The 27,462-nt window shown below is 38.7% G+C and overlaps 1 protein-coding gene across 2 annotated transcripts in view; it reads left to right on the top strand.

The window, feature by feature from the left end:
* The first annotated feature begins 300 nt into the window (after positions 1-300).
* The window catches only part of ATP10D (ATPase phospholipid transporting 10D (putative)), an 85,470-nt gene continuing 58,308 nt past the window's right edge, over positions 301-27,462 (top strand). Inside the window, exons 1-3 of one of the 2 annotated variants that reach the window (XM_037034238.1) lie at positions 301-517; positions 21,040-21,366; positions 23,829-24,023. In XM_037034238.1, the coding sequence (XP_036890133.1) occupies positions 21,077-21,366; positions 23,829-24,023 (485 nt within the window). In that variant the 5' untranslated portion in view covers positions 301-517; positions 21,040-21,076. Of the gene's footprint in view, positions 518-21,039; positions 21,367-23,828; positions 24,024-27,462 lie in introns of those variants that run through there. The other variant, XM_037034239.1, reaches the window with a different exon arrangement.

Genomic DNA, 27,462 nt, shown 5'->3' with positions numbered 1-27,462 from the left:
GGTGAATTCTTAAACAGAATTTCAGCAAAACAAGAATGAACCAAACCGTCCACCTCTGGCAAACTACTGGAATGTTAAGGCCAAATGTGGAACTGGAAGGCGCTGGGCCACTGGGGGGGATGGGGTGCAGAGGTTCATCTGCGCCGGTGAGGCACGCAGTCCAGTCCAACACCTACTTCGAGTTAGAGAGCCCGCCCCTGCCAGACTCCACCCCCTCAACGTCACGTGAGGAGGGGCGGCGGGCGATTGGCTGAAGCTCCAGCAGCTCGAGAGCCTGGAGGGGAGGGAGGAGTGGGCAAGGGAAGGGGAGGTCCCCGGCTCTGCAGGGCCGGGCTGTAGCTCTGGCAGCTGAGTTTGGGAGCTGTCTGGGAAGTGACTTTTTTTTTTTTTGTTCCCAAAGCAAATGGCTGGTGTAGAAGCGTAACCCGTCTGCACTCATCGGATCTGTGCTTGGTTCTTCTCTTGCACCCTGGGACTCACGATCGTCATGCTGTGATGTGTGCCGACGGAGGAATTGGTAAGGCTGTAGAGCGAACCCCTTTGGCTGTTCCCAGCCTTCTGTTTCCCTCTCCACCACGTTAATTCTGTCTCTCTCTCCCCCTCTTCCTCCTCCCGCCCCCCAATAATTGTGTTCAGGTTTGACGAAGTGCCTCAAAACTAGAGTTTAGGGCTGTCAAACTCTTTTGTCTTGTTTTTAATGAGAAGCACACCATTTTCAGTCACTTGGTTTCAAAAGAGAATTATTTTATCTATTCGAATGCTGGGTTTTGTGAAAAAGTAAATTATGCGTGTGTGTGTGTGTGCGCGCACGCACACACACCCTTATACACCTATCTTTGTCATCTCATTTTGAAATCCAGCAGTTTAAATCAATTTTGGCTTCGTCTCAAAGGTAATGAAGAGGATGGGGGTAGATCCCTTAGGGAAAAAAAGGTGTTTGTGTTGGAGCTTGCTCAGAAACAGTTTTTAAGGAAGGGCTGGGAAACAAAACCTCCACTCTTCCCAGCAAACACTAACTTTGCAAAACTTAATTGTTGTTTGGGGCATCCTTTTAAATTACAGAATCACAGAATCACACAGAATCACACCCTACTTAGTACAGCAGAAAGACACCCTCCAGTGCGGAGGGTTGGCCTCCCTGTGCCTTTGGAAGAGGATGTAAACTCCTTTTAATCATAAGGGCATGTTAACCTGGGTATTTAGAATGTTACATAAATAAGAGCAAAGTTCATCTTTCTTTTCACCTAGTTCTTTGCGAGGAGAACAACAATTCTACAGTCTGAGAGCAAGCCTCGGACTAAAATCAGCCTTGAAAGGTGGACTCACAAAGATTGACTCCTTATCCACCGATATGTATCATACGCTGCATCAGAAAAAGTTAACTCCAGATTACATCATTATTTTTAGATTGGACTAGGTCACATTTCTATGAAAAGTACCATCATAAAAAAATCTTTGTTGACTTTTTAAGAGCAAGTGTGTAACACATAATCACTGTAATAGAGTAAACTCATTCATTGCTCTGGTGTGAGCCCCGAAAACAATCTACCTGGAAAGTTAATGACTGATTATTCTGGCCTCTTTTCTGTTCTCATCACACACACATATTACATGCCCACATGGAGGTAGTTTGTGAAAGAATTTCGGTCTGAAGTGAACCAGAGGATATAACATGGAAAATCTCATGCACGCACCCTCAGAAAAACATAATTTAAGGACTGAAAGATGATTTCCTGTAAACGTATGGCTTACAGAAAACTGATAATACTGGGCGTTTCTTAAAATTCTTTGACAGTTTTGTTCATAAAGCATAAGATTATAAGCCTCTCTTTCCAGAAACATGAACAAGAGATGACCCCGGCTGGGTTGGTCTCCCAAAATTGTCTAAATTGAGCCATGGTTTGTATGAGGAATTTTCAACACTGATTTCTGTTAGTTTGGGTTTTAACAGACTCTATCCAAACTCTTCCCACTTTCTGTTCCCTGCCCATTAACACGGCCTACCCCAGACCCTCAGCCTATTCGCCTGTAGCTTTCTACAGGTCCGTGTTAACAAACTGCAGTTCTTCTAGTGCCCATTAAAGTCATCTTTTGGTGGTTTTTTTCCTGACAGTTTTTGAACATGCTCCTTTATTTAGGTCAACACTATAAAGATTGCCCCCACTATCCGAAAGTAAAATATTCCTATGAAATCTTTCACAAGCCGAAATGGCATAAAGCAAAGAAGCACTGAACATTGATTTACATGGGGAAAAAAATCCAAGTGTTGCCAGATTTTAAAAAATAACCTACCAAATCCTATCAAATACTTTTAATTATGTCCAGTTTTATATTCACTCAGGATTTTCTGATACATTAGGACACATCTTAATAGGTGTGCAGTATAAACCAAAATAAAGCTCAGATCCTTGCAGACACAGTTCAAAGCTCTGGTAGCTTCATGCTGAGTGCAGTTCCCAGGGAAGGAGCCTGTGGGGCCACTCTCACTGCTTGGGGGTCCCACTGACGCTGTGATGGGTATTTTCCTTTTTCTCCATTTCTTGGTAAAAGTCAAGTCTTTGATTTCACTTAGCAAAAACAGGTACTAATGTAGGTGTTTTGTAAAAATCAATGGTGTAACCCAAACTTTTGAAAAGCTGGGGATATCTGTATATATTGGAAAACAACAACATTCAAAAGTTTTAGGGGCTTTAAATCATATTGTTAAGTGCTACTTTAACATTTGTTAAACGTATGAAGGAGAGAGTCTAGGCAGACTAAAACAGGATGTCAGGGATGTTTGGCATTTGCACAGCAAGAAAATGCCTTGGAACACAGTTACTTAGCGACTAAACAGAAATTGAATAGGGTGTCATTTATTTTTATAAATGATAAGTGAAGTAAAAAAAGTAAAACGAAGGAAGTGCTCAGCATTTGATTATCATTTATAATAGAACAGAGATGACTCATTGTTAAACAAATTGATTTTAAAAATTAAGAGGTAAAAAGGGACCCTATATTCCATCCATCCTTAGAGGTCTTACTGCCTGATCTAGTTGAAAATGCTGTTTCTTGATCAAGGAAAATGCTACAAGCAAGATCACATAGGGATTATGAAAACCCAGTGCATTGCTGAAGATAAATGTTTCTCAAGCTTGTGCCAGGGCTTGGAACAAGGGGCCTTGATTTATCCAATCTTGGAACAAATTCTGCATGAGGTTCCTGGGCAGTAATTTCGGCAGCTGAGCAGCTTTCCTCATCGCGCAGAAGAGGTCTGTTGTGAGCATCTTCCGTTGGAAACATTAGTCCCTTCCTCTTCTCTTAGATGGATTTATTTAATTTCGGAAATTATCTTGGTCATAGAAACAAAACTTGCCATGAAGCTAGTGTCCCCGTTGCAGTGAGAAGCAGCAGCGGTACCATTTTCGGGAGTTGTGACCTTAATGGAATCTTTTTTATGACGTTCGGTGAAGAGTATATTCATGCAATTATTTGAGGTAATAACATGGAACTATGTAATGAAACTTGTACATGTTCATAGCCTTTGACTCAATCCTTGGTCTAGAAATAATACCCTGAGGAAATCATCTGAATTCCATATGAAAATTTATAAATGTGTTAATTATGGTGTTATCTGTGATATGGAAAAAACCCTTAAGAACAAAATCCCACATTAGCAAACTTTTAAAATAAATTAATGTACTCTATATCTGTATTGATAAAATTTAGTTTCCAACATATTTTTTTTATTTATGATTTAGAAAGATTCTTGCAATGTATTGAGTGAAAAAAAGCAAGATTTAATACCACATTATTTTGAATATGTGGAATATAATTTTGAAATATAAATACATATAAAATATCACTTACTCTCAAGTATTTATTTATTTATTTAATATTTTATTGATTATGCCCTTACAGTTGTCCCCTTCCCCCCTTCATTCCCCTCCACCTGCACCCCTCCTCCCCCACCATTCTCCCCTCCCACCTTTAGTTTGTGTCCATGTGATGCAAGTTCTTTAGATTGTGTATTTCCCATTCTATTCTTGCCCTCCCCATCAAGTATTTATTAAGCTCTTACTCTACATCGGGTATATTCTGAATTAACAAATGTTTGACAGCGTTGAACAAGCCTCTTGCACTTTCACTTACAAGTTCCTGTTTGTATCAATGATACAACCACGGATGTATCACAGACAAAAAAAAACCCGACCTCTAGCTGGTAGAGTTACAGCTTGTTATTGTCAATATTTCCATGATAGTCCCAAATCTTCTACAGCAACTATTATTTTTTAATAATCACCAAAATACCATTTTGAAAAAATATCACCAAGAAATACTATAACCAAAATTGAAAGACCAACTCTTAAGCTCTGTATTTTATATGCCAGTATGCCCTTTACAAAAGGTATTTATAAAAAGCAGTGAGAGAGTGATCGACACCCCTTTAGAAAATGGGGTGAAAAACAGACATAAGTGGGCAATTGACAAAGGAAAATCCATTTTGACTTTTTTAAGGCTTTGGGGAGAGGGGTGTTCAGCGCCCCACAAGGGAAAGTATTCGGCGTGGAAAGGTATCAGCATGTTGCCATCCTTCACATTAACAAACGTGGAAAGCAGCTCAACACTTGTGAGGTTGTTGGGCAGACTATTTAATAAGATGGAAAAGTGTTCACAATCTGAGGAATGAAAACACTATGCTACAAAATGATGCGCTATCTTTGAAAAAATTCCAATGATTAGGTACAGAAACTGCTTTATTGGTGGAGAATAAACCAAATGTCAACAATTTTGGGTGGTGGGATTATATATGATTTCTGTTTTTCTCATGATATTACTCTGTAGTTTTTTTTTAATTTCTACAGTAAATATATTTTAGTTATTAGGGAAAAAATTCACTATCCCCATAATTTGCCCTAGAAAGAAGAGCGTGTGGGCATTACCTGTCCCCTCTTTCGCAGATCCTCCTGGTATGTAATTAATTCCATGTCAGGGGTCACTGTTTCCGAATTATATTTGCTGGTGAGAACATTTGCTTTATAACAGAAATCATCAGCTAAAATGTATTCCAGTCACATTCACTCTTCTGCCTCCTACTGTTTTCTGAAATAATAATCAGTGTTGGGATGAATTGCGCTTTATTCCTTTTCATTTCCTGTTGATCACACCTGCTAAAGACTCCAGCTGATAGACCTTAATTAAATATTCCTTCATTTATTTTTCTAAAATCTACTTATTCTATGTAAAGCCTTTCTGAATGGGGAAGATGAGTACATTTATGTTTCTACTAGAAAAACAAACTTTACAAAATTAAACTGTATGTAGGATAGGTCATAAAAAATTTTAATATCCTGGTTATGAGAAGGAAGGTGAAAATTGTTTTAAATTATTCAAACATGTTGTAAAGTCTTCCTTTAATTTACAGTGCTCATAATTATTCAGCACTATTTTTAAACATTCTCATTACCCTTATGACGATAATAATATGTTGAAGGTTATAGTTAAAAATACTAATTACAATATCCTTTCTTCTTCACTGAAGTCTTTTCCTAGAGAGGTGTTCTCAGGCATTTCATTACAAAGATTCTCTGTTTATCTATGATGCCCATCAGCCAACAAATCAGTGTTTCTACCTCACCATGTTAGAAAAATGCCTGAATTTGAAGCATTATTATACTTTTAGACTCCTAAACCAAGGACTGAGAGAAAATTATCTGCTTTTAATGGGGCAAGGGAATTTTGAAAAGTAATTCCTAACTTTGAGTCTTACATTGGCTTTCCCTTCCCAAGCTGTCACATTTCATTTGAGCCATGCTCGTGCAAAAGAGGGCACGTGGTGGTCCCCAGTGCCCCGTCTCTCGCATCGTTTTTCGCCTCTTTTTCCTCTGACTTACCTGTGTCGTCTCTAACAATGCCTGGAATATATGGAGTAGGAGCTCAGCAAACATTACGTGGGAGAATGAAGTTATTGAGCACTTATAGTGTGTTAGGCACAGTGCAATATTTAATAAACCTCTTTACAAAACTGTGAGGCAGGTGATGTAATGTCCATTTGCAGACGTGGAAACTGAGGCTTAGAGAACCTAAGAGCTTGTGGTAAGTGGCCAACTGTGAATCTGACTGAGCATCAGTATCACTTGAACTTGTTAGAGCTTGTGATCTTTCTATTGCAGATACATTTGTTGCTGATTTGGAAACAACTGATGGTATTATAGGTTCTTATTCAAAATGAATGTGTTTTGGAGAGTGGGTAGCATTGAATAACTAATGGAATTGACCATTTATCATAGATCTATTTTGTAATTTCATCAAACACCATTAACTCCTTTTTAATATAATTTACAGCTTTCTCCTGTCCCTCGTTTTTGTTTATGTACTGTACGTAGTATTACTTAATCTACAGGTTTGGGGACAATTTAAATATGTGTGTCAAGACAATTTAAGTAATTGGCATATATAATCTATGCTTTCAGTACATTAAGTCATGTGATGAATTAATAGCTATTATAAAATAATACTCTTCTATGGAATAGTTTTAACATACTTGAAGCCACCTAAATGTTTCCAGAAGTGAGTATTTACCTAGTTTTTAGAAATTTACAAACCTCATATCCATTATACAGATATATCCTTTTTATCCAGCAATGAATGCCAAATATTTTAAAGAAAAAATAGGATTTGAAATTTTAGTATTTGATTCATATATGTAGCTCAGCTTAGTAACCTGCAAGACCCTTTAGAAAACATTTGATGTGGTCTATTGATTTAACCTTTATTTTTATAAATATATCATCATTCAGCAGCTAAATTCTTTCCACTTCTCTACAAATAATTTTACTTGCTATTTAATTTTTTTATTTTATCATTCCTCATTCTTTTAAGCATGTTATTTTTGTTGTTGTTGTGGTTGAAAAATTTCTGTGGTTACTCATCCAGAATATAATTGCTGTATTTTTTGTGTATAAAAACCAGTTTCACTAATTATTAAAACAATTATGTATTATTATATCCATTGGGAGGGTAATGATTAGTTGCATAAAAGTAATATTTAATGATAATGAGTTTATGGAGAAAATGTATTTAGAAATTAAAAATAAGTCTTCCCAGAGCACATTTTGGTTCCAGATCAATGGTTTGCAAAAGTGCCCGCAGGTCAAGAGCATCAGCATCCCTTGAACTTGTCAGAAATGCAAGTTCTTAGACCCCAGTGCAGACCTGTTGAATCAGAAACTGTGTGTGTGTGTCTAAAGGGGGGGGAATCTGTGTTTCCACAAGCTCTCCAGGGGATTCTGATCTGTGCTAGTTTGAGAATCCAGTCCTTGGTAGCAGGCCGGAATCCCTGGAGTTCAGGAGGCAGGAGCCTGGTCTACTTTAAAAGGCCTCCAGGAAAGGCACTGCCATTGACTTCCCCACAGGCCATTTCAGACACTTCTGTGTTACCACTGCGCTGACATCAGAGGCCACTAGTTAGAGACACAAAACTTTAAAAAATAGTTCAAAAAGATAAGGTTTAGTGCTTAAAGATTTGTGTTGGCTAGTTTTATTATTTATTTCCTGGCAAAAGAGTATGTTTCAAGACATCATTAGGCTGAACGTTTTTGTTAGTGTTTCATAAGGAAAAAAGAGGGGGACGTTTTCCCCATCCTTGATCTTGGGTATATTTTTGGAGGGTGATTAAGAAAAGAAATATGAAGTCTTAAGACTCTCATATTTCTGGGGGATCATATTTCTAGGGTATCAAGTTTTCTTACCAGAGGTCCTGAGTGCCTTTGTGGTGGTGGGGGATGATGTACTTAAATTTCTATAAAGTCCCGGCATCAAAGTGTTTTCATAGTGTACCTCTATATGACTTGGCCTATATTCTTTTCATATACTTTGGGCTTAATCAAAGTATATAATTTAGGTAAAGTTTCATTTGTTGCTGGTAATTTTATTTGCCACCTCTCTTTATTCTACCAGGCCCACATGGTCATTTCAGAATATTGTACATGGGTCACATTCTGAAGATGTGTGTTAGTAATCAGCAGAAAGAATCTTAAAATGGTTTCTTTAGTAGGAATTGAGGACCTTGACCTAGAAATAGTGTTTTTCTCTCTCCACTGACTTACATTTTCTAATATGAGGAGAAATGAAGGTGATAGGTAAAAAGTATAACATTTGTTTTTGAGGTTTTGAGATTACTTTGATATTTAGAAACATATATGCCCTACATAGGTATGTGTTTTACCTCAATAATTATCTGAATTTTCTTTTGCAGCATATCATTTGAATTCTATTTCACACCCAATTTTCATAAAGAAGACAGTCTTCCAAAACTGTCAGGGCATTTATTAAGTAAGCTACCTCTTAAAATTTAACCGTCCATATTGATGAGATATTTTTAGTAATTGCCTTTTGCACAAAAGAGACCTGAAAGCTTTAGTTGGATTTGCAACATTTTAAAGTACATTTGAGACTTCTAGCCTGGGTCACACATTTATATACTAAATTATGGTTTTCTTGTTTTCTCTGCTGTACTATCAAGTATTACTACTATGTACACATGCTGTTTGTGGATTTGGATATGAATATTCTTTCATATTGAGACAGCATGCTTGTCTGCATTGTATCAGGTTATTCTTAAAACAAAATTAAAACAAAGAATTATATCTTTTTCTGCATTTTCAATGTGGAAACAGTGCGTTTTCTTGTGTATGCTTTTCTCCACCAAAACCATAGGCTTTGTGATTAAATAAAGTTTAGAGATTAGAGTTTTGGAAGTTGTAATTGAAGCAAAGATCTGTTTAAATTAAATACATGTATTCATGGTAGAAAATATGGACAGTTTCAAAAGATATTTAAAAATAAAAATGATCTATTAATATTCCACCTCAAAATAACCAGTGTAATTGTCTTCAAAGTATTCTACTCCAAACTTACAATATGTATAAATAGTTTACATCTCTCTGCTAGTAAAGCTCATACTTGTATACAAGTCAAAACCATGGTTTAAAACCTTATAAACTTCGAGCAATTTTTGCCCACAACATTTATTTAAAATCATGTGTAATAGCTGTGTTATTCTCACTGAGGTATTCCCCCATTTAACAGTTTCCCATTTTGAACATTTGTGTTAGTGCCCTTTCCAGTGCCCAGCTGGTCATCTTTCTACTCAGAGCCAAAGAGAATGGATGTTTTTAAGGCATAATTACCTTTGACTCCAGAAAAGTAAAAGCAGCCTAGATTTCCCCCAGCACTACCTTGCCTTGACTGAGCATTAGGAATAAAGAAACTCTGCTAAGCTCAAGGCAAAAACAAAAACACAAACAAAAAAACCCCAAAACTAACTGCTTTCATTGCTTCTCATTGGTTTCTAGTCAAGTTGAAAATATTTTTTCCTATTTATTTGTAGTTCGTCAGCTCTGGGTTTGTTCATACTTTTCCCAAGTATGCTCTAATTGCAAATATTTAAACCAGAAATGAATACTTCTTTCTGTTTTAAAAAAAGATTTTATTTATTTCTTTTTTGGGAGAGAGGAAAAGGGAAGGAGAAAGAGAGGGAGAGAAACATCAATGTGTGGTTGCTTCTCACGTGCCTCAGCTGAGGACCCAGCCCACAACCCGGGCATGTGTCCTGACTGGGAGTTGAACCAGTGACCTTGTGGTTCACAGGCTGGCACTCAATCCACTGAGCCACCCCAGTCAGGGCAGTAATGAGTACTTTTATGTTGCCTTTACAAAGTATCAATGTGAAAATAGGTTAGTGTGAGTGACATTAGGGTGAAACTGAAACAATAGGACAGATCCTACAAATCAGCTGTGAAATATTTGCCTGAATAAGTCCCAATTATTTTTATAGTATAAGCATGCTGTTACATAAAATTTTAGTAGACATAAAATCTAGTAATCAAATTGACTTAAGTAATTTATGATATGTTCATAAATAATGATGCAGTTTAGGAATTAATAAAAGACTACTTGTATATGTAAAAGTAATAAAATGGTAGTGGAGAGAACAGCTCTGTTTTTCATGGGAGCTGCCACTAACTTGATGTGTAACCTGGCACAAGTCACTGTCTCTAAACCTTGGTATTTTGTGTGTTTACAAATAAAGTACTGGTACTTAGTCAGATATTTAATTTTTTTCCCAGCTTTAAAAATACTGACTTTCTATTCCCGGTGCTAAACCTTATCATTTTCAAAATGCTCTTCTTACCTGACAGAAATGTTGGCATTGAGTGATTAATAAGTGTTCTCATAATAATGAGAACAGCTGCCATTCATCATCCTGTTACATGTCAGGTACCTTGCATATGTTCTTATTAGCCCCTCTCACCAAAGAGTAGTTTTTATTTACTTCCCTGTTGGGGAAACTGAGGATTATACAAAACCCCATTGGGGATGAATGATAACAGCCAAGGTTTGAACCCATGACTGACTGAAAAGCTCTTCTCTTTCTGCTCCACTACTTCTCTCTCTCTTGAACAAACATGGTGCCTTGCTCTAGATCAGGGTTTTCAGCAGAGAACTGTTGGTGTTTGGGGCCACATTAGTATGTGCTAAGGGGGGCTATCCTGCGCATTATAAGAGCACCCACAGCATCTATCCATTAGCATTCACGCCCTCAGTTGTAAAAACTGAAAATGTCTCAAGATTCTGCCAAGTGTCCCCTGACAAGGGGTGGGAGGCACAATTGTCTCTAGCTGGGGACCATTGATTTAATACAATCTCAGTCCACTGATTTAATACAACCTACGTCTGAGGACAAATATAATTGTTTTCTATGGCAAAGATAGGCAGAGGCTTTGGGACAACTTGGATTTCAAAGGTCAACATGAATTAGACCAAATAGAATCCCAGCGAAAAACCCCACACCATCATTTTGCAATACTTTTTGCACACATGTTGATTGCTTCGCTTTTAAACTCTCAAGATTTTTTCTGTTTGTTTGAAGAGTACTCACAGTGCAAGCATGCATAGTACACCATCATGCATCTGATTGAACACTAGTTAGTTCATTTAAAAATATTCATTGTGTACTTGCCGTCTGCCAGGCATTGTCCAGTTACTGGTTAAAACAGCGAACAAGACAGTTTTGTAGGAGAAGCATAAATTAAACAAATAAGTATAGTTCATTCTCCTTTATCTTTCTAATAATCTTTTAAAGCACATCGTGAGAATCAATCCAGTGTGTTTACCATGTTTTACACATACATACCACTTATCTCAGAGAACTAGAGTTTGCCCTCCTTCATATGAAGAAATAAAGGTAGTAAACCAGCCAATTTGTGTTCTTTCTCAGTTTAAAAAGATGTTTTGGCTCCAGTTTTCAAAATGAACACTTACCTGGGGACTAGCTTCCTTTCGGGACTTACTTGTTTAGCTGCTGGTTAGTGTTTTCATGTTCTTAGTGTTGGCTGCTCTGAAAGCTGACCATGAACGTGCCAAAGCCCGTCTCGCCAAGGATTAACCTCTGAAGAATTTCAGGTAACAAGAGAATCTCGTGAAGTTCATACTTGAACCCTCTACTGGACTGTGCATTCTTTGAAGATGAGAACCACAGAGTTTACGTGGGACGATTTCTTATTTTGACCTCAGTTCCTGGAAGAGTTCATGGCTGACACATGGTCACCTTTTGGTCCCTATTTATTAAACACATGAGGAGAAGAGATCTCTGAACAGTGAAAATAGGTTTTACAAAATACGTCTTAAGTTACTATATTCTGCTCCCTGAGGACCACTGAGGCCATTAACTAAATTTATTTATGTTCCTTAAGTATTCTAAGGTAGTTGGAAGTGTGAGTTAAGTCTTGATAAAGGCAGGTATCTGGCAGCCAGGGGAGAAACAAATCTGTAAAATTAGACGTGAGCATTCAAAACAAGGAGGGCTTCGACTCCTGGGAGAAGACCTGTGGGTGTGCTTCTGAGGACCCCGAAGGCATCACTTCATAGGGCACTTGGCAGTGATTGGTGCTCAGCACGTGGGTGCTGAATTCTCAGAGAGGAAAACTTATTTAAAATGCCGTGTAAAGTATCAGAAAGTTGAGAGCACATATGATGATGATCTCTGTCCTGGATGAAATTACTTTCTGGTACTTAAAGGGTAAACCCTAAGTTGTCTGAAAAAAATAAGTTACTCAGAAGAACTTCCGACCACTGAAATAGAAGGGACTGGCTAGTTTTAGAAACAGATTCTACTCGTTTTATTTCCTCTTTTGTGTCTTCCTCTTATAGTCTTCTTAGTGGCCATTTTAGGCTGACATGCCGTAGATCTTAATATGAGCTATAATACTTTAGCATGTGTGATAAAAGCTGTAATGATAAACACCATGAAATAACTAAGCAGACATCACTTCTAGAGGCAGGGTACATAAGACTGTGACAGATATTCTGCACGTCAGAGAGGTGTGATTGTATTCATTCATTCATATGTTCATCCCACAAATACACAGTAAAAGTCTACTCGTGCCTGATGCCCACTGTTTTAGGCCTAGGCTGTATCAGCGAACAAAAAAGATCGACATTCCTCCACGAATGGAGGGGGAAAACAACAGCTAAAATACAAAAAAAGTATATGTTATCAGCAAGCGAAGTGAGTTCTACGAGAAATAAAACAGGAAAGGGAAGTTGAAGTTGCTGAGGTACAGCTGTGTCCGAGGGGAGCGAAGGTGGGAACGGTCATATGTTGAGAGGACTTTGGAAGGCAGACAGTGAAGCTGTTATTTTAATTAAGATAAGAGCCTTTAGAGAGTTTTAAATTGTGGAAATGTCAGATCTAAGTCACCTAGGTTTTAACAGGACCAGGTGATAGTATTGGGTGGGGTGTTTGTGGTGGAGGTGATGCCAAGTTGTGAGATTCTGAATATAAAGGCAAGGGACCAACGGAATTTGACCCCCTACGCAGAATTTACTCAGAATCTGGATATATTTTATCCATTCAGACTGGCTGTGTGTGGGTTTTGAGACAAGGCAGGACCCCACTACGACTCAAAGCCTTTGGGGCCCGATCGTCTAGAAGGATGAAGCTGCCGTCAACTGACAGGGCTAATCTGGGGGGAAGTCGGTTTGGGGGGGAACATCAGGAGCTCAGTGTTTCACATGTTACCCTTTGGAGACGGGCTGTGTAGTGGCCGGCAGATGGACGAGTCGAGTTTGGGAAAGAGGTCCGAGCTGGAGGAGAGTTACGTGGTGGGAACCTGTACAAGTTCTCTTTTGATAGTTTTAGTTTTCTCAGTAAAATAGAAGCAAGATCGTGAGCAGGAAGAAAGTTGGGAGAGAGACATGGAGTTAGTGGGGAAGGCACGAAGCAGTTGCCTATTACAATGGGAAAGCAAAGAGCCTGGAAAGTCTGTGTGATTGCAGTGGATATGTGTGGCCAACTTGCAGTTCGTAGTCAGTAATTTAAAGTGATACTAGCCAGGCACTTTATGTGTTTCTCTCTAGGTGCTTTCAACCTATAGGTGTTAGAAAAGAGTATATAGGGATTTGAAATCACTGATGTGAATGTAACTAGCGTAAGAGCTTTGCCAAGAAAGAAGTGAGAGAGGACCTAAGGGGCAGAAAATATACAAAGAAGTGATAACAGTGTAGACCATAAAATTTAAAATATGTGAGCAGGGAAGGGAGGTCATGCAAAAAGGATGGGCAGTGAGGATGATGGGTCCGTTGCTTACAGGTCCCTGTGGGGTGAGATGATATTAAAGTCAGGCTGAAAGTGGGTCATTTATTTAGAGATAGTTTCATATACTTTTTAATATTTTTCAATATACTTTTATATATTGAATTATATTTCAAATACATGCAAAGACTTTCTATTGAATACATCTGATGTCTGTTTTAAAATTAAATAAATGTATATATTTGAATTAGTTAACGTTAGTTTTTCAAATGAGATATGCCTTTAGCATTTCCCCCCTACATGACTTAACTTTAAATCTTTTGTACTAGTCCCGTTCTTTCTCCCAGCCCTCGCGGTCTCTGAGAGGCTGCCGGGGGCCATGTGCCTCCTACCACCTGCCGCTCCAGGGTTTCTGCTCCTCTCCGGGCTGCAGAGGGCGCTCACTCCATCAGAGGCATTGGGGTTGGGCAGCAAGCTGCATCACTGGGTGAGTTTCTCAGTCACTCTGAGCCTCAGTTGTTTTTTCTCATCCTTAAATGGGAATACAAATATATACTTTGTTGTCAGGATTAAAGTTAATCTATACTTATCCCCAGCACAAAACTTGGCTTGTTTTTTTTTAATGGTAGCTATTGTTATGATCTTCGGTTTATTGAATTGATAATTGTGTTAGAGTTGAATAACCAAATCTCAGAAGCAGGCTCTTCCATCATTTCAGTAAAGTAGGTTTTTCGGCTATGTAGGATTACCAGTGTCAGAACATATTAAAAATTGCTATCATTAAAATTTTAATGTGTTCATATATTTTCAGCTTTAAGTATAGTCTGTGATATATTGGTAACTTACCATATTGGTGACTTTTTTTAGTTTCCGATAACGTGGAGAGACGTGTACCACTGTAATATTTTTTCCTGTCTTTCTGCATGCTTAAACCTGTTTTGAGCCTCACAAGCATTAGCAAAAGGTAACTTAATTGGAGGTGTGGTGCCTTCAAAAAAAAGCTGAGATATATTGAAGAAGAGAAGTAATAAAAGTGTCTGAAAGAACAGATAAATACTTAATTCTCACACAAGAAAATTGAAGAATCTCTTTACGTCTAACGTATCTTGGAAACATCAAGAATGCATAACTCTCCCTGGCTGGCGTGGATTCATTGGTTATTATTGAAAGGTGGCGGATTCATCCTCGTTTGGGCTGCATAACTAGGCTTCGGGTTTGGTTCCCCGACTGGGTGCGAAGGATCCCTGGTCCGGTCACATACATCCCTGGTCCACGAGTGCATGCCCACCAGTCCGCAGGTAAGGGAGGCAACCGATCGGTGCTTCTCTCTGGCATGGGTGTGCCTCCCTCTCCCTTCCTCTGTCTCTAATAACACAATGAAAAATTGTCCTCAGGTGAGGATTTTTCAAAACAGAATGGGTAACTTTTCCCAGTAGAAGGCAATGCATTGAGATGCCACAGTCATATTTTATGCCTCTGTCTTCCTTCAAAATAAACATGTTGTATTTGAAAATTCTAAATTGACCCTTCCTCAGCTGTGGAGGGTGTCTTCCCTCAGTCTGTGTCAGCGGCGGCTTCTGTGATGCAGAACCGTGTCTTTGGTTTCTGTTTCCCCAGCATCAGCCGTTTGTTGAATGATTTAGGACTCAGTGAGCTTGGTGTGGGCACTCTTTTCTAAAGATGCGTAAGGGCTGTGTGCTTGATTAGAGCTGACCTTTTCCCAGTAGCACCCTAAAAATGACATAGCTATCTAAAAGAATTCTTTGTTAGTAGTAAAAGTGAAAGATACTATGACTTAGTTTTTTATATACCAACATAGTGCTTCCGTGGTAACCATCAATTATCCAAGGTTAGTACTTATGTATTTGGTGATGTATACCCTTGCCTGTCCTCTTGTATACATCTAAAATGCAGAATATGTACTTATACCAGGGATTCCATTCAAGAAGTCTGATCAGCAGGAAGTATTAAATAGCACACAGAGCTCCAAGATGACTCTGTGGCACATCTGATTCCACCCACACAGTGGAAGTCAGTGAGGGTATGTGACTTTATTGTTCAGGATCCACACTTTTCCCACCGTATGAATTGACCCTTGGCATCAGCAAAGCCCATATTAACTACACCTATAACTGTTTACATTTATCTTCTTTTCCACAGATTATGTGGGATGAAGAAAAACACTTTTTCTTTTTATAGGTAGCAGAATAATAGTTACTAAGGGAGCCATGCTAACATGTCACCTTGGCAACTGATGCAATAAAGAAACCAGGGAAGAAATCAAATAATCTTACTGCCACCTTATTGCTTATTACCTGTCAGATAGGGAATTGGTTTCCTTGGGGTAATAAGCTTCTTACAGAGAGAGTTGGACAAGTAGGTCAGAGATGGCCGAGATTGGAACAAGCCTGAGTTCTATCAGGGCTCACTGTGTTTCAGAGGGGCTACCTGTGACAGATGGATTTAGGAGACTTTCATATCTTGACTCTACTGTGAAAATTTTCCCATCTAATAACTATAATATTTCTTTTCATTTTTTATTGACCCTGATAGGTAAGTTTGCTTTCTTCCAAGGTTTGGGGCATACAAGAACTTCGTTATATTGTTAGTGATTTCTCACCCTGGTTGAGAAAAAGATTGTAAGTCTGTCAAGGCTGAGACTCATTGCTCTCCCTTGCCAAACTTTTGGAAACGTTGGTTGAAACTGATTGTAACTACACTAAATCTGCAGGAAGAATCAATCAATCCTCAAGGCCTCATCACCTCACGCTGCAGATTTTTGTGTGTAAATTTGATTTTCGCTATTGTAGTTAATTCCAGCCTTAGAGGAGAGGGTCTGTTTGTATCGCCCGTCAAGTCATTGGTTCATAGCTTTGGTCTGCACACTCAAAGGAGATGGACCACCCAATAACAGGAGTGCTATCTAATTAACTTTTTATTCCTAATTTCAATTTTACATACTGAAATAAATTGATTTAGCATAGAGTAGTGGTTCTCAGAGTGTGTTCCAAGGACCAGCTTGAGCATCACCTGGAAACTTACTAGAGATGCGGATTCTTGAGCCCCACCCCAGACCTGCTGAATCAGAAACATGGGGGTGTCTGGGGGTGTGCACTGTGCCTCAGCACATTCTGACCCATCCTGGACTTTTACAGTCATGAACACAAAGCCTCTTGAAATCACTATACATAAGAATGTTTTCTCCTTTGCTCAAGTGAGCTTATGTATATATTTCAAGTTGTTTGTTGGCTGGTGATGACCTCAGACATTTTTAAATACTCACTGGGCCCAAGGGAAGTCATTATCCTGTATTTACCTTTGATAATCTGGCCTGCTGCAAAATTTCCATTAAGCATTTGGCAAGGGAAACGGAGGTTTTGAACACTGTCTGCTTTCAAGTACATTTGTATACAAGAAGGAACATAGTATCTGTTATTAATATTTTAGGTACACTCTATTATTGAAGGATGCTAGTTTTTAATATCTTCTAGAAAAATATACTATAATTAGAAATAATCTAGTTTAAATGAATATATATATTGGATTGTTTTAAAATTGATATGTATTAGTGAAATTGTGTAGCTGGAAAGGCATGACTTTGGAGTCAAATAATTGCCTGCCTTGAGTTATAAAACCTCTTTGACTTTTTGTTTCTTCCTTTGAAACTTGAAAGTGAAACTTTATACCAAGTTGTGAATGACATGGGAAATGTATTTTGTAAGCAGTAATCATTAGAGAAGTGTTATTACGTACTTATTCTCTAAGCAATGTTTATAGTTCTTTATTTCTGATCTTAACTGATCTTATGCCTCAAAATGATAGCTTATAGATTTTCGAACTTGAATTACAGGTTTTTTTCAGCTTTTGTGAGGGAGTAGAATATTGGATCATGTGGCATCATGCATACCTAATGCTTAGGGTAGCATTAGCCTAGCATTAGATTGTTTCATAGCTATAATTATAACTTCTTCCTTTGAAAACTTGAGAATTAATTTTTAAAAATTAAAAATCAATACATTTCATTATAACAAAGAAAGAAAAATTAACAATCTCCACCTATTCCCTCTTTATTCTCATTTTGTGACACCCAATCGATTATAGCAATTCACGTTCCCAGTGTTATACTTACCTTGCTAAATTTTAGTGAGTTTTTCCAACAATATTCATAATTAAAATTGGTTTATAATTTCCTTTTACCAATTATAAAGAAATTTACACATACATATTTTAATATATTGGATATTTCTGTAATGGTGATACATGATTACTTGCAGTGAAACTTTTTTTCATTATGTAGTAGTCATCTTGCTGTGAAATAGTATTGGAACTGGGATATATATACAGTATTTGGTTTGTGTTAATCTCGGATTCAACCCCTCTCTGCAGTGTTAGCATGTATGTTGAGAATCTTGATGTTTAGGATCTGTGGTTATATTGATTAACTTCACAATTCTAGTTAAAATGCTAATATGAGTTCATTAAAGCGAGGTGCCAAGAGACAGGTGTCATTCGACCTTGCATTCCTGGGTAGTGTTGGGCTCTGAGTTGCCTGCTCAGCCCAGGAACGTGTAGGCCTTTCCACAGAGTGTATCCTCAATGGTGTTCTTCCCCTCACTAACCGACGGAAAGTTCATTGTGATTCAGTTTTGCACAGTAGTAGTTGCTCTTAAACTAAAAATGAAATTAAGAATGGAGACTTTAATAAAAACCTAGGTAAGCTACAATTTTTGGTAATGAAATGCTAAATCTCCCTGTCTTCAAGGGGAGCAGCTCATTCAGGAATGGAGTATCAAGACCAAAAACATTCTTTCTGGTTCTAAGTGATGATAATTGACTTTGAAGCACTTGGTTTTTGTGTGTTTAAAAAAAAGTTAATTCTTAAGACAGGGTTCCAATCAGTGGCATAATAATATTAGGTCAGACAAAGCGTGGGACAATTTTGTTTATTATCAGAAAACCATAACAAATCAGCTCTTTGTGGAGTGGGTTAAAGCTTAGGATTATGAATGATGTTCTTGAAAAACACTAGAAATACTTCACACGAAGTTGTTCCTTAGAGATTTTGTCTACTGGGTGTCTGTGCCCCTGGGAACAGTTGAGAGAGCGAATTACTGCCCTTAGCTGGTTGGTTGCCTGGCAGACTCCAGTTAGAGAGGCAGTATGAGAACAGGAAACAAAAGCACCCCGTTTCCTCGTTTATGGCTCAGCTTGGCTGTCCTTCCATTAGAAGCAGGAGTAAAAGATCTAAGTCTGAGAAAACACTACTACAGGAGATAGATACCTCGCCTAGACCTTGAGCTCCCAGTCAAGGTGATCTAGGTCCTAATCATCTCTGTATTTCTCGCCTAGTTTAGTTTCTAGCAGGTCACTTAGATTTTCTGCAGATAAGGTCATAGGCCACCTGAGTCAGATTTCATCTGGGGAGTTATTTAAAACTTCAGATTATCAGGACACACCCATAGACTTACTAAATAAAAATCTCCAAGAGATCCGATGTAAGATGATATAAGTATGTGCAATGTCATTGATAACACAAGGATAGTGACCAAAGCCTCCAGATCTTGCTCCCCACACACGTTTGCTCCTTTGCTGACATGCTCATTAGCTACCGGATGAACTTTATTGGGGATCTACTAAGTGCCAGCTACTCTGGGTGTAAAGATAAATGAGGAACATAAACATTTAAAAGCAGAAACTGTTGAGTTAGAAAGATTTGATTTGAATCAACCTTACCTACTTACTAACGATATGAATTTCAGCAAGTTACTTTATTTCTCTAAGCCTACTTCCTCTTTTAAAAATAGAAATAAGGCCCTGGCTGGTGTAGCTCAGTGGATTGAGCACAGGCCTGCGAACCAGTGGATTGCGGTTCAATTCCCAGTCAGGGCACATGCCTGGGTTGCAGGCCGGTTCCCTGCAGGCCAACTCCCAGCAGGGGATGCACGAAAGGCAACTATACATTGATGTTTCTCTCCCTCTCCTTCCCCTCTAAAGATACATACATAAATAAAATCTTTAAAAAAAAGAAATAAAAAAATTATAAAAAAATAGAAATAATATCTGTGTTATCAGACTGATGTCACTTTTAAGTAAGATAATGCATATAAAGTGCTTAGAATACAGAGTACCCTTTTTTTGGTTTTGTTTTTATAATATCAATGAGTTACTTTCTTATTAAAGACTGGCTTGCACACATATGGTATTACATTCAGTGAAACTATATATTATGGGATTACTAACAGAAAAAGACAAACATTAAAAGGGTGAAAGAAAAATAAGTTTTATAATTTTCTTTTTTTGATTATCAATTTTATTTTTAAAAGATTTGTATTATTTTTTTATTTTATTGCTTATGCTATTACAGTTGTTCTGCTTTTAGATTTTTATTATTTTTAAAATTGACTGTGAGGGATGGGATGGACAGAGGAGAGCAAAGGGAGGAAAATTGGAACAACTGTAATATAGTGTATTCTTAACATGTTAGCTCTTCCCTCGTAATTAATAAGCTTACATTCCAGTAAGGTCCAAATGTCTTGGCAGACAAGAAAAACTTGGAAATAAGGAAGAGATTGTGTGAATTAGATTTTGTTTTATAATAAACACCCCCAAAACTTGTTGATGTAACTTATTGGCATAACAGTGTGATGGGTTGGCAGTTGGGGCTGAGCTCTGTTGAGACAGTTCATCTCCATCCTAGATTGTGTCATCTGGGCACACTGGCATGTTAGTTAGTGGTCAGCTGGTGGTCAGTGGCTGCACCCACATACTGACTGACGCAGAGGTGGTAAGTGGGTCATGTGCACTCGTGGTGGTCAAGAGCAGTGGTGTCGCATGAGCTAGCACATTTCAGGCCTCTGCGCATGTCACATTTACTAGTGTTTCATTAGCAAAGCCAAGCACATGCTCATGTCCAGATTCAATGAGTAGAGATACTCTCCAACATGATGGGTGAAGGGATGTGCATAAAGGAAAGGAAAGAATTTGTGACTATTTTTGTAATCTTCACAGAAAGTATTTTAGTGACTTCTTATTCTGCATGAGGCTTTATTGTGGGTCACTTACATAGTATTCATTTAATCCTCACAATAATTTCTGTTGTGTCTGGCATTCCATTTCTAAGAGGAGAAGACTAATGATCAGATCATTTGAGGGATTTGTGTACATTTGGCCCAAATTACCCGCATCAAGTTATGACATGGAATTTTTTGGTGCTATTTCTTGTTCCTTAGATGATCAGAAAATCAGCCCAGGAGGCAGAAGTCGTCTCCTTTATTTAATAAAAATTTTTGATTCACGTGGAGTCCCAAATACTAGTTTTACATTCCCATTTATACCTTGAACCATTGGGTCATGTATTTATTTCCTATAGAAAAAAGTTTTTAATTTTACTATCCTTACTCTTCTTCAAGACTTTCCAGAAGCATATGAGGACTGTTTTAGTGGGTGTTTGTTTGTTTCACCAGCTTGCCTGCACAGCCTGGGTCTCACCGCGATTTGGACATGACTGATCCTCTCCAATGGGCCAGATACCACTGGCAGCGGCTGATGGACGGTACAAACCGGGAGGACGACGAGAGGCCCTACAACTATTCCTCACTGCTTGCCTGTGGGGGCAAGTCCTCTGAGACCCCCAGACTGGCAGGAAGGCACCGCGTTGTTGTGCCCCACCTCCAGCCCTTCAAGGAAGAGTATGAAAAGTTCTGCGGAACCTACGTGAATAACCGAATACGAACAACAAAGTACACACTTCTGAATTTTGTGCCGAGAAATTTGTTCGAACAATTTCACAGGTACTTGCAGTTTTTTTGAAGACCGTCTTAGGTTTTTCTTGTCATTCTCAATGTTATATAAGATTTTTCATTTTCATAACAGTTTATGTTCCCCAAGGCTAAGACTTGCGATGAAATCTTGGACAGTTCTGGTGGGGAGCATTGTGGAATGATGACTGCTTCCATTCACATAGCACCTTACTATTGGTGAGATATCGTCTCTTGGCCAGAGAAGATATTGTCATCCTCATCTTATGGACTGGGAACCAGCTTTAGACATTGCGCTGTAGCCAGCCTCATGCCAGAGATAAGCAGCAAAGCAGGGGCCGTAGCCTTGAGTTGACTCACTCTTGCTCGCGTGCTCCTTCCATTAAGCCATGCCGCCTGTTAATATTTTCTTACTTGATACTATGGAGAGATAAAGCTCTGAAACAAATGCAAATGTAAGATGGTCTTACATGAAACCACAGTAGAATTCAGTTTAATATAGATGTGTATTGAATCTCTCCTATGCATTTAAGCAGTGAAGGAAATGCAGGTCTCAATGGCGTTCCTCTTCTGTGCACTTTGCTGTTTAGCAAGAGAAGCAAGATGTGTATACAAAGAAAAGTCACAGTGTATTGAGTGTTATAAAGTGCTGCGAAGTAGGGTGGAAGCCTCAGAAGGATAAGTAATAGGACAGCGCTAGGAAAAGAGGGAGGGGCATTTGAATTTAATTGTGGAGAGGGGGCGAGATCCTCAGGGTACAGGTGTCAGCAAAGCACGTATCAGATGGAGGGGGGTGTGTGAAAAGCAGCAGCACGGAAGATTTTCTTGAGGCCTTGGAAGTAATCCTTTCTGACCCACACACTGAGAGGCAAATTGAAGGCAGAGAGAACGTTTAGGAAGATACTGTATGTGTCCTGGTGAGTTGTGATGGAGATCTGGATTTAGGTCAGTGTGGGATTGAAAAGAAAGATAATCTATTTCAGATACTGTACTTTAGATAAGGGGAATTAAGTAAAAAAGATGAAGTGACCATGTTGAGCTGAGGTGACCAGGAAAATTAACAGAAAAATTCAAGACAAGTAAAAAAGAATCTTGCCTAGAAGATTGTTTTTGTAAATGTTGAATTTAAGATGCTAATGTGAGTACAGAGATTCTCAACATTCAGTATTTATTCTCATCATCCACTCTGTATGTGTTCCATATGCATTTATTGAATAGTGGATGTGTTTAAAGTATAAATGTTAATTAGTTGAATTAATGGCTTTAAATGCTGCGAGTGGCCCTGACCAGTGTGGCTCAGTTGGTGGGGCATCATCCTGCAAAGCAAAATCTTGCTGGTTCGATTCCAGTCAGGCCACATGCCTGGGTTGTGGGTTCCGTTCATATCAGGGTGCATGTGGAAGGCAATCAGTTAATGTTTCTCTCTCACATAGATGTTTCTCTCCCTCTCCTTCTCTCCTCATCCTCTTTCTCTAAAAATAAATAAACTTAAAGTAAAATAATAAGAATAAATGCTTTAGGTGTTTCTGTCTTTTATGGAGTTTGTAATCTAGTGCTCTTGATGGAATTAGAACATGAACCTTGAAGAGTTCAGGGCCAGCGCTGTAGGTTTGGATGCAGTCCACATGAAAATAATTTCAGCCAAAAAAGTAGCGAAAAGGGTTAAGGAAGAAATTTTCGGAGTAAAAGAAGTTGGAGGTGGGGAAGAAGAAATGTGTACAGATTAACAGGAAAAACTGTGATAAAAATTCACGGGACTAAGCAGCACTGAGATTTCATTTGTTTCTTTTAAGGAAAAGGGCCATTGCATTTACCCGAGAGGGCCTTGGATCAGTGTTTACATGTGTAACTAGGGGAATGGAGGAAGTTCCTCAGACAGCAGCAGTAGAAGGGTTCATCTCTAGGGGAAAAGAAAACCTCTCAGGCTTGTCTACTTATTTTGAGCCTTATTTGAATGTAGTGCTTGGACATACAAATTAACTTCTGAAGGGTAGAAAGCTGGGTTACTTAAAAACTTATTTTTACAATGCTTTAACACTGAATTCCTTCTATTTTTTTAACTTTTAAAAAGAGAATAGTATTTTCTATTGTGCTTTATGTGTTACACCCTCAAGACTGTAAATAGAATAGTAAATACTTATATATTTAATAAATAATGCCTCTTTTTTATTAAAGTATGCCTTGAGCTAGATGTCTACAGGGGTAATAAATTGTTCTTCAAATTTGTTACATTTTACTAGTTCTTCATCCCATAGCATCTAAAGTCCACTGATAGGAACTCGTTGAAAAACAGCCTAGCAAGGGTGTCAAAACTTGTTGTGTCTCTGGGCCACACTCAAAGAAGAGTTCTCTCGGGCCACACATAATCACTAAATCATGTTTTAAGTACATTTATGATTTTGTGTTGGGCCCCTGGGACACCCCTGGCGTGGCCTCTTTTGCGCTAGGCGTTTTTGTGATTTGTAAACACCTCCTTGTGTGTGTCTGTTTTGCAGAGCTGCCAACTTATATTTCCTGTTTCTAGTCGTCCTGAACTGGGTGCCTTTGGTAGAAGCCTTCCAAAAGGAAATTACCATGCTGCCGCTGGTGGTAGTCCTTACAATTATCGCAATTAAAGATGGCTTGGAGGATTACCGGAAGTACAAAACTGACAAGCGGATCAACAACTCGGTCACGAAAGTTTACAGTAGGTGAGTGGAACAGGATTTGTCCCCGGGAAAACACACACATCCTGAGGAACATGCAGTGTCGCTTTTCCCCCTTAGGTGTGATAGGGCCCTTTTTTTGGTGGTGGTGGTGGCAGCGGTGGTATTTCCCACTAATATTTGTCAAAGCCTCTAGTGAATTTAATTCGTGTGTTGCAGGAAGACAAAAGTGGGTGAGACATTGTCAGTCCAGGAATCAAGCCCTTTCATAACTCAGAAGTGAAACTGAAAGAATTAAACTTCAAACCCTAAGAAGGAAAACAAGCAGATAGTTTTTAATGTGAGTTGTTACAGTTTGGGATTTGAAGAGGATGGGGTGTGAAAAATATGAAAGGGTATGAAAAACAAGAGGCAATATGAAAAAGAGAAGACAAGAGCTAGCTGCGGAGAAGGGGAATTCTGAAAAATGAGAAGAAGGTTCTGTTTTTGGGGGGTGGGACTCAACGATGGAGGCTGGTAAACCCTTCGCCCTGAGGCAACCACAGAGGGCGTTCCTGGCCGGAGGTCTTTTCAGAGTTATGTTTGTTGCATTCCCAATATTTATGGAATAAAAAGCCTGCATAGCCACGAATAAAGGCCATTAAGATGAGGTTTTTTTTAAGATTTTATTTATTTATCTTTAGAGGGGAAGGGAAGGAGAGAGGGAGAGAAATATCAATGTATGGTTGCCTCTCATGCATCCCCTGCTGGGAACTGGCCTGCAACCCAGGCATGTGCCCTGACTGGGAATCAAACTGTTATCCTCTAGTTCGAAGGCCCATGCTCAATCCACTGAGCTACACTAGCCAGGGCCCAAGATGAGTTTTGAACTTTACTATATATCATATACCTGCATTTCCCAATTACATTATACCCACAGTGCTAGTGTCCAAAAACAACTGTTTATAACAGTGTGGCATCTTCTCAAGTCCTAGGCAGACTGTGTTTTACCGAGTTGAGATAATACCACATTATCGTGTTCCCATCCTATTAACCTGATATTGTACCATAAGCCTTTCCCATGTCTTTATCCTTCAAGAAAGTGTTTTAATAGCCATATAGCAGCATTGTCTCTCATATGACTAATTTATTTATTTCCCATATTGCATAATTTTGAGAATTATGCTTCAGTGAGTATGATACAAAACTTTTGAAGATGGATGATTATTTTACCATTTACTTAGAGATGGAATTACTAGATCAAAGAAAAGGAATATGTTTAAGTCCTTACTTATGTGGCTTTTGTGAAAATGGATTACAAAGTTCATATCATTAATTCTCTGGGGGTTCCCTTTCACGAAAACTGTATCTATTTTCTGAAGAAGTCATCATTAGAACAATTTTGTAGCTGGGTTTCTGAACCATATATGTTGAGTGTTTTACAAACAACTTTATGGTGTTGCTTGTTTTCACTTCAGAGGTAGGAAGGTTTATGGAGTATTTTGAAGGTAGTGAATATATTAACTTGGCCTGAGGAGGATAACCGAAAAAAAAGAGCAATAACGAGAAATAAAAAGTTAAAGCAGATATTTAAGGCCTACCATGGAGGGACTCTACCACCAGGCTAGTGCATGAGCATTGTATTAGTTGGGGTTCTCCCGAGAAACAGAACCAGTAGGAATGAGATTTATTATAAGGTATGGGCTCATGTGATTATGGAGGCCAAGAGGTTCCACCATCCACAAACTGGTCCCAGTACGGCCCAGTGTTGCTGGAAAGCCTGAGGGTTGCAGAGCTGCTGATGTAGATTTCAGTCCCGGTCTGAAGGCCTGAGAACCAAGCGCTGAGGTCAGAGGTTTGATGTCCCAGCTCAACAGGCAAAGAGTAAATCCAATCTTCCTCTATTTTTTTGTTCTGTTCAGGCCCTGAAAAGATTGGGTGATGCTCACCTATGCCACGGAGGGCTATCTGCTTTACTCGGTTCCCCAATTCAAGGCCAATTTCTCCCAGAAACACTCTCACAGACACACGCAGAAATGTTTAACCAGGTATCTGGACACTCCGTGGCCCAGTGAGGTTGACACCTAAAATTTGCCATCATAGCTATTTTCCTTTAGTGGTAGAGAATCCATCTTCTGAACAGAGAAATAATGTGGTAAAAGAAATAGTGTGGTGCCGTAGAAATATTGGGATTTCTCCTCCAGTCATGGAAATAGCCTCTACTAATAAAGTACATCTGTTTCTACTAATCAGTCCAGTGCACTGCTGGGAGTAAATGCAAAGTATAGGAAGGGGTTCACAAAAGAGAAGAACCCAACCACGTTTGGTGAACTTTTGTGTTTTTTGAGCTTTCAAAGATAAAATAACATCTCATAGAAATACCAGACATTGAATTCACCTCAGGTAGAATGCATTAGAAATGATAGCAAGACAGGCCTCCAAGTGGAAATGCCCACTGGGCAAATAGGAACACAGGAGAAGCTCTGGAAGGAAGGAAAGGCTGCAGAGTAAAGCTTCAAACTCATCAGTCCCTTTTGAGATGATTTTGAAGTTAGGAGTTTGACTTAAATCCCTAATGGGGACTATGGAAAGCTCTAAAAGACAGTTTCGAGCCCAAATGTAGGCACCTGTTTCTGCCTTTGAGAAGACGTCACAGGTTTCCTCAGACAGATGCTGTGCTTCTGAGATGCCAGGGCATCTGGTGTCTTTCTTGGGTTGACTTTGATGCTCACATAGAGTCTAAGTGCATAAACACTCGTTCCACATTTGTCAGCCTAGAGATTCTATTCTGTTCTAGTTACCAAGTCAGGGTAAGGATGTCTAGGTTCGTCTGCTTTTTAAAAAAGATTCTATTTATTTATCTTTAGAGGGGAAGGGAAGGAGAGAGGGAGAGAAATATCAATGTATGGTTGCCTCTCATGCATCCCCTGCTGGGAACTGGCCTGCAACCCAGGCACGTGCCCTGACTGGGAATCGAACCATGATCGCCTGGTTTGCAGGCCCGCACTCAATCCACTGAGCTACACCAGCCAGGGCTCAAGTCTACTTTTATAATAAACAGAAGTACATACTGAACAAATTTAAGGTTCTTTTGACTGACCAAGAATTCAACCAGGTAACATGATTTTCATTTTAGAAAAAAATAGTTCAAAGGCTTGTTGTGGCAGTTGAAGTATCTTCAATTTTATGTGAGACATAGAAGAAATGGTTAGGGAAAGCACTGAAGAAGGAGAAAATGGTAAGGTGAAATCTGTGGGATTTTGCATTCTTCAGTGGCGTTCTCAGTATTTGTTTTAAAACTTTGTAAAGAAAATGAAGAGAACTATTTTCTCCTTTGTCAGATGGTCTGAGCTGTACTTGGATAAAGAAAACTTAGTTAATTTTTTCTTATAGTCTTGTAATCTATACTCATGTCTAATTTTATGTTAATGTCCAATCTTACCAGAAAAAATTGACAGATTAGATAGAGAAATGAAAGTAATAGGAATGTTAAAGTCATAGAGCA

This window comes from Sturnira hondurensis, unplaced genomic scaffold (genome assembly GCF_014824575.4).
Source record: "Sturnira hondurensis isolate 20B ecotype Veracruz unplaced genomic scaffold, ASM1482457v3 Scaffold0022017, whole genome shotgun sequence".
In the NCBI taxonomy this organism is placed as follows: domain Eukaryota; kingdom Metazoa; phylum Chordata; class Mammalia; order Chiroptera; family Phyllostomidae; genus Sturnira; species Sturnira hondurensis.
The sequence above is the reverse complement of the archived record's forward strand: the minus strand, read 5'-3'. Positions and strand labels throughout refer to the sequence as shown.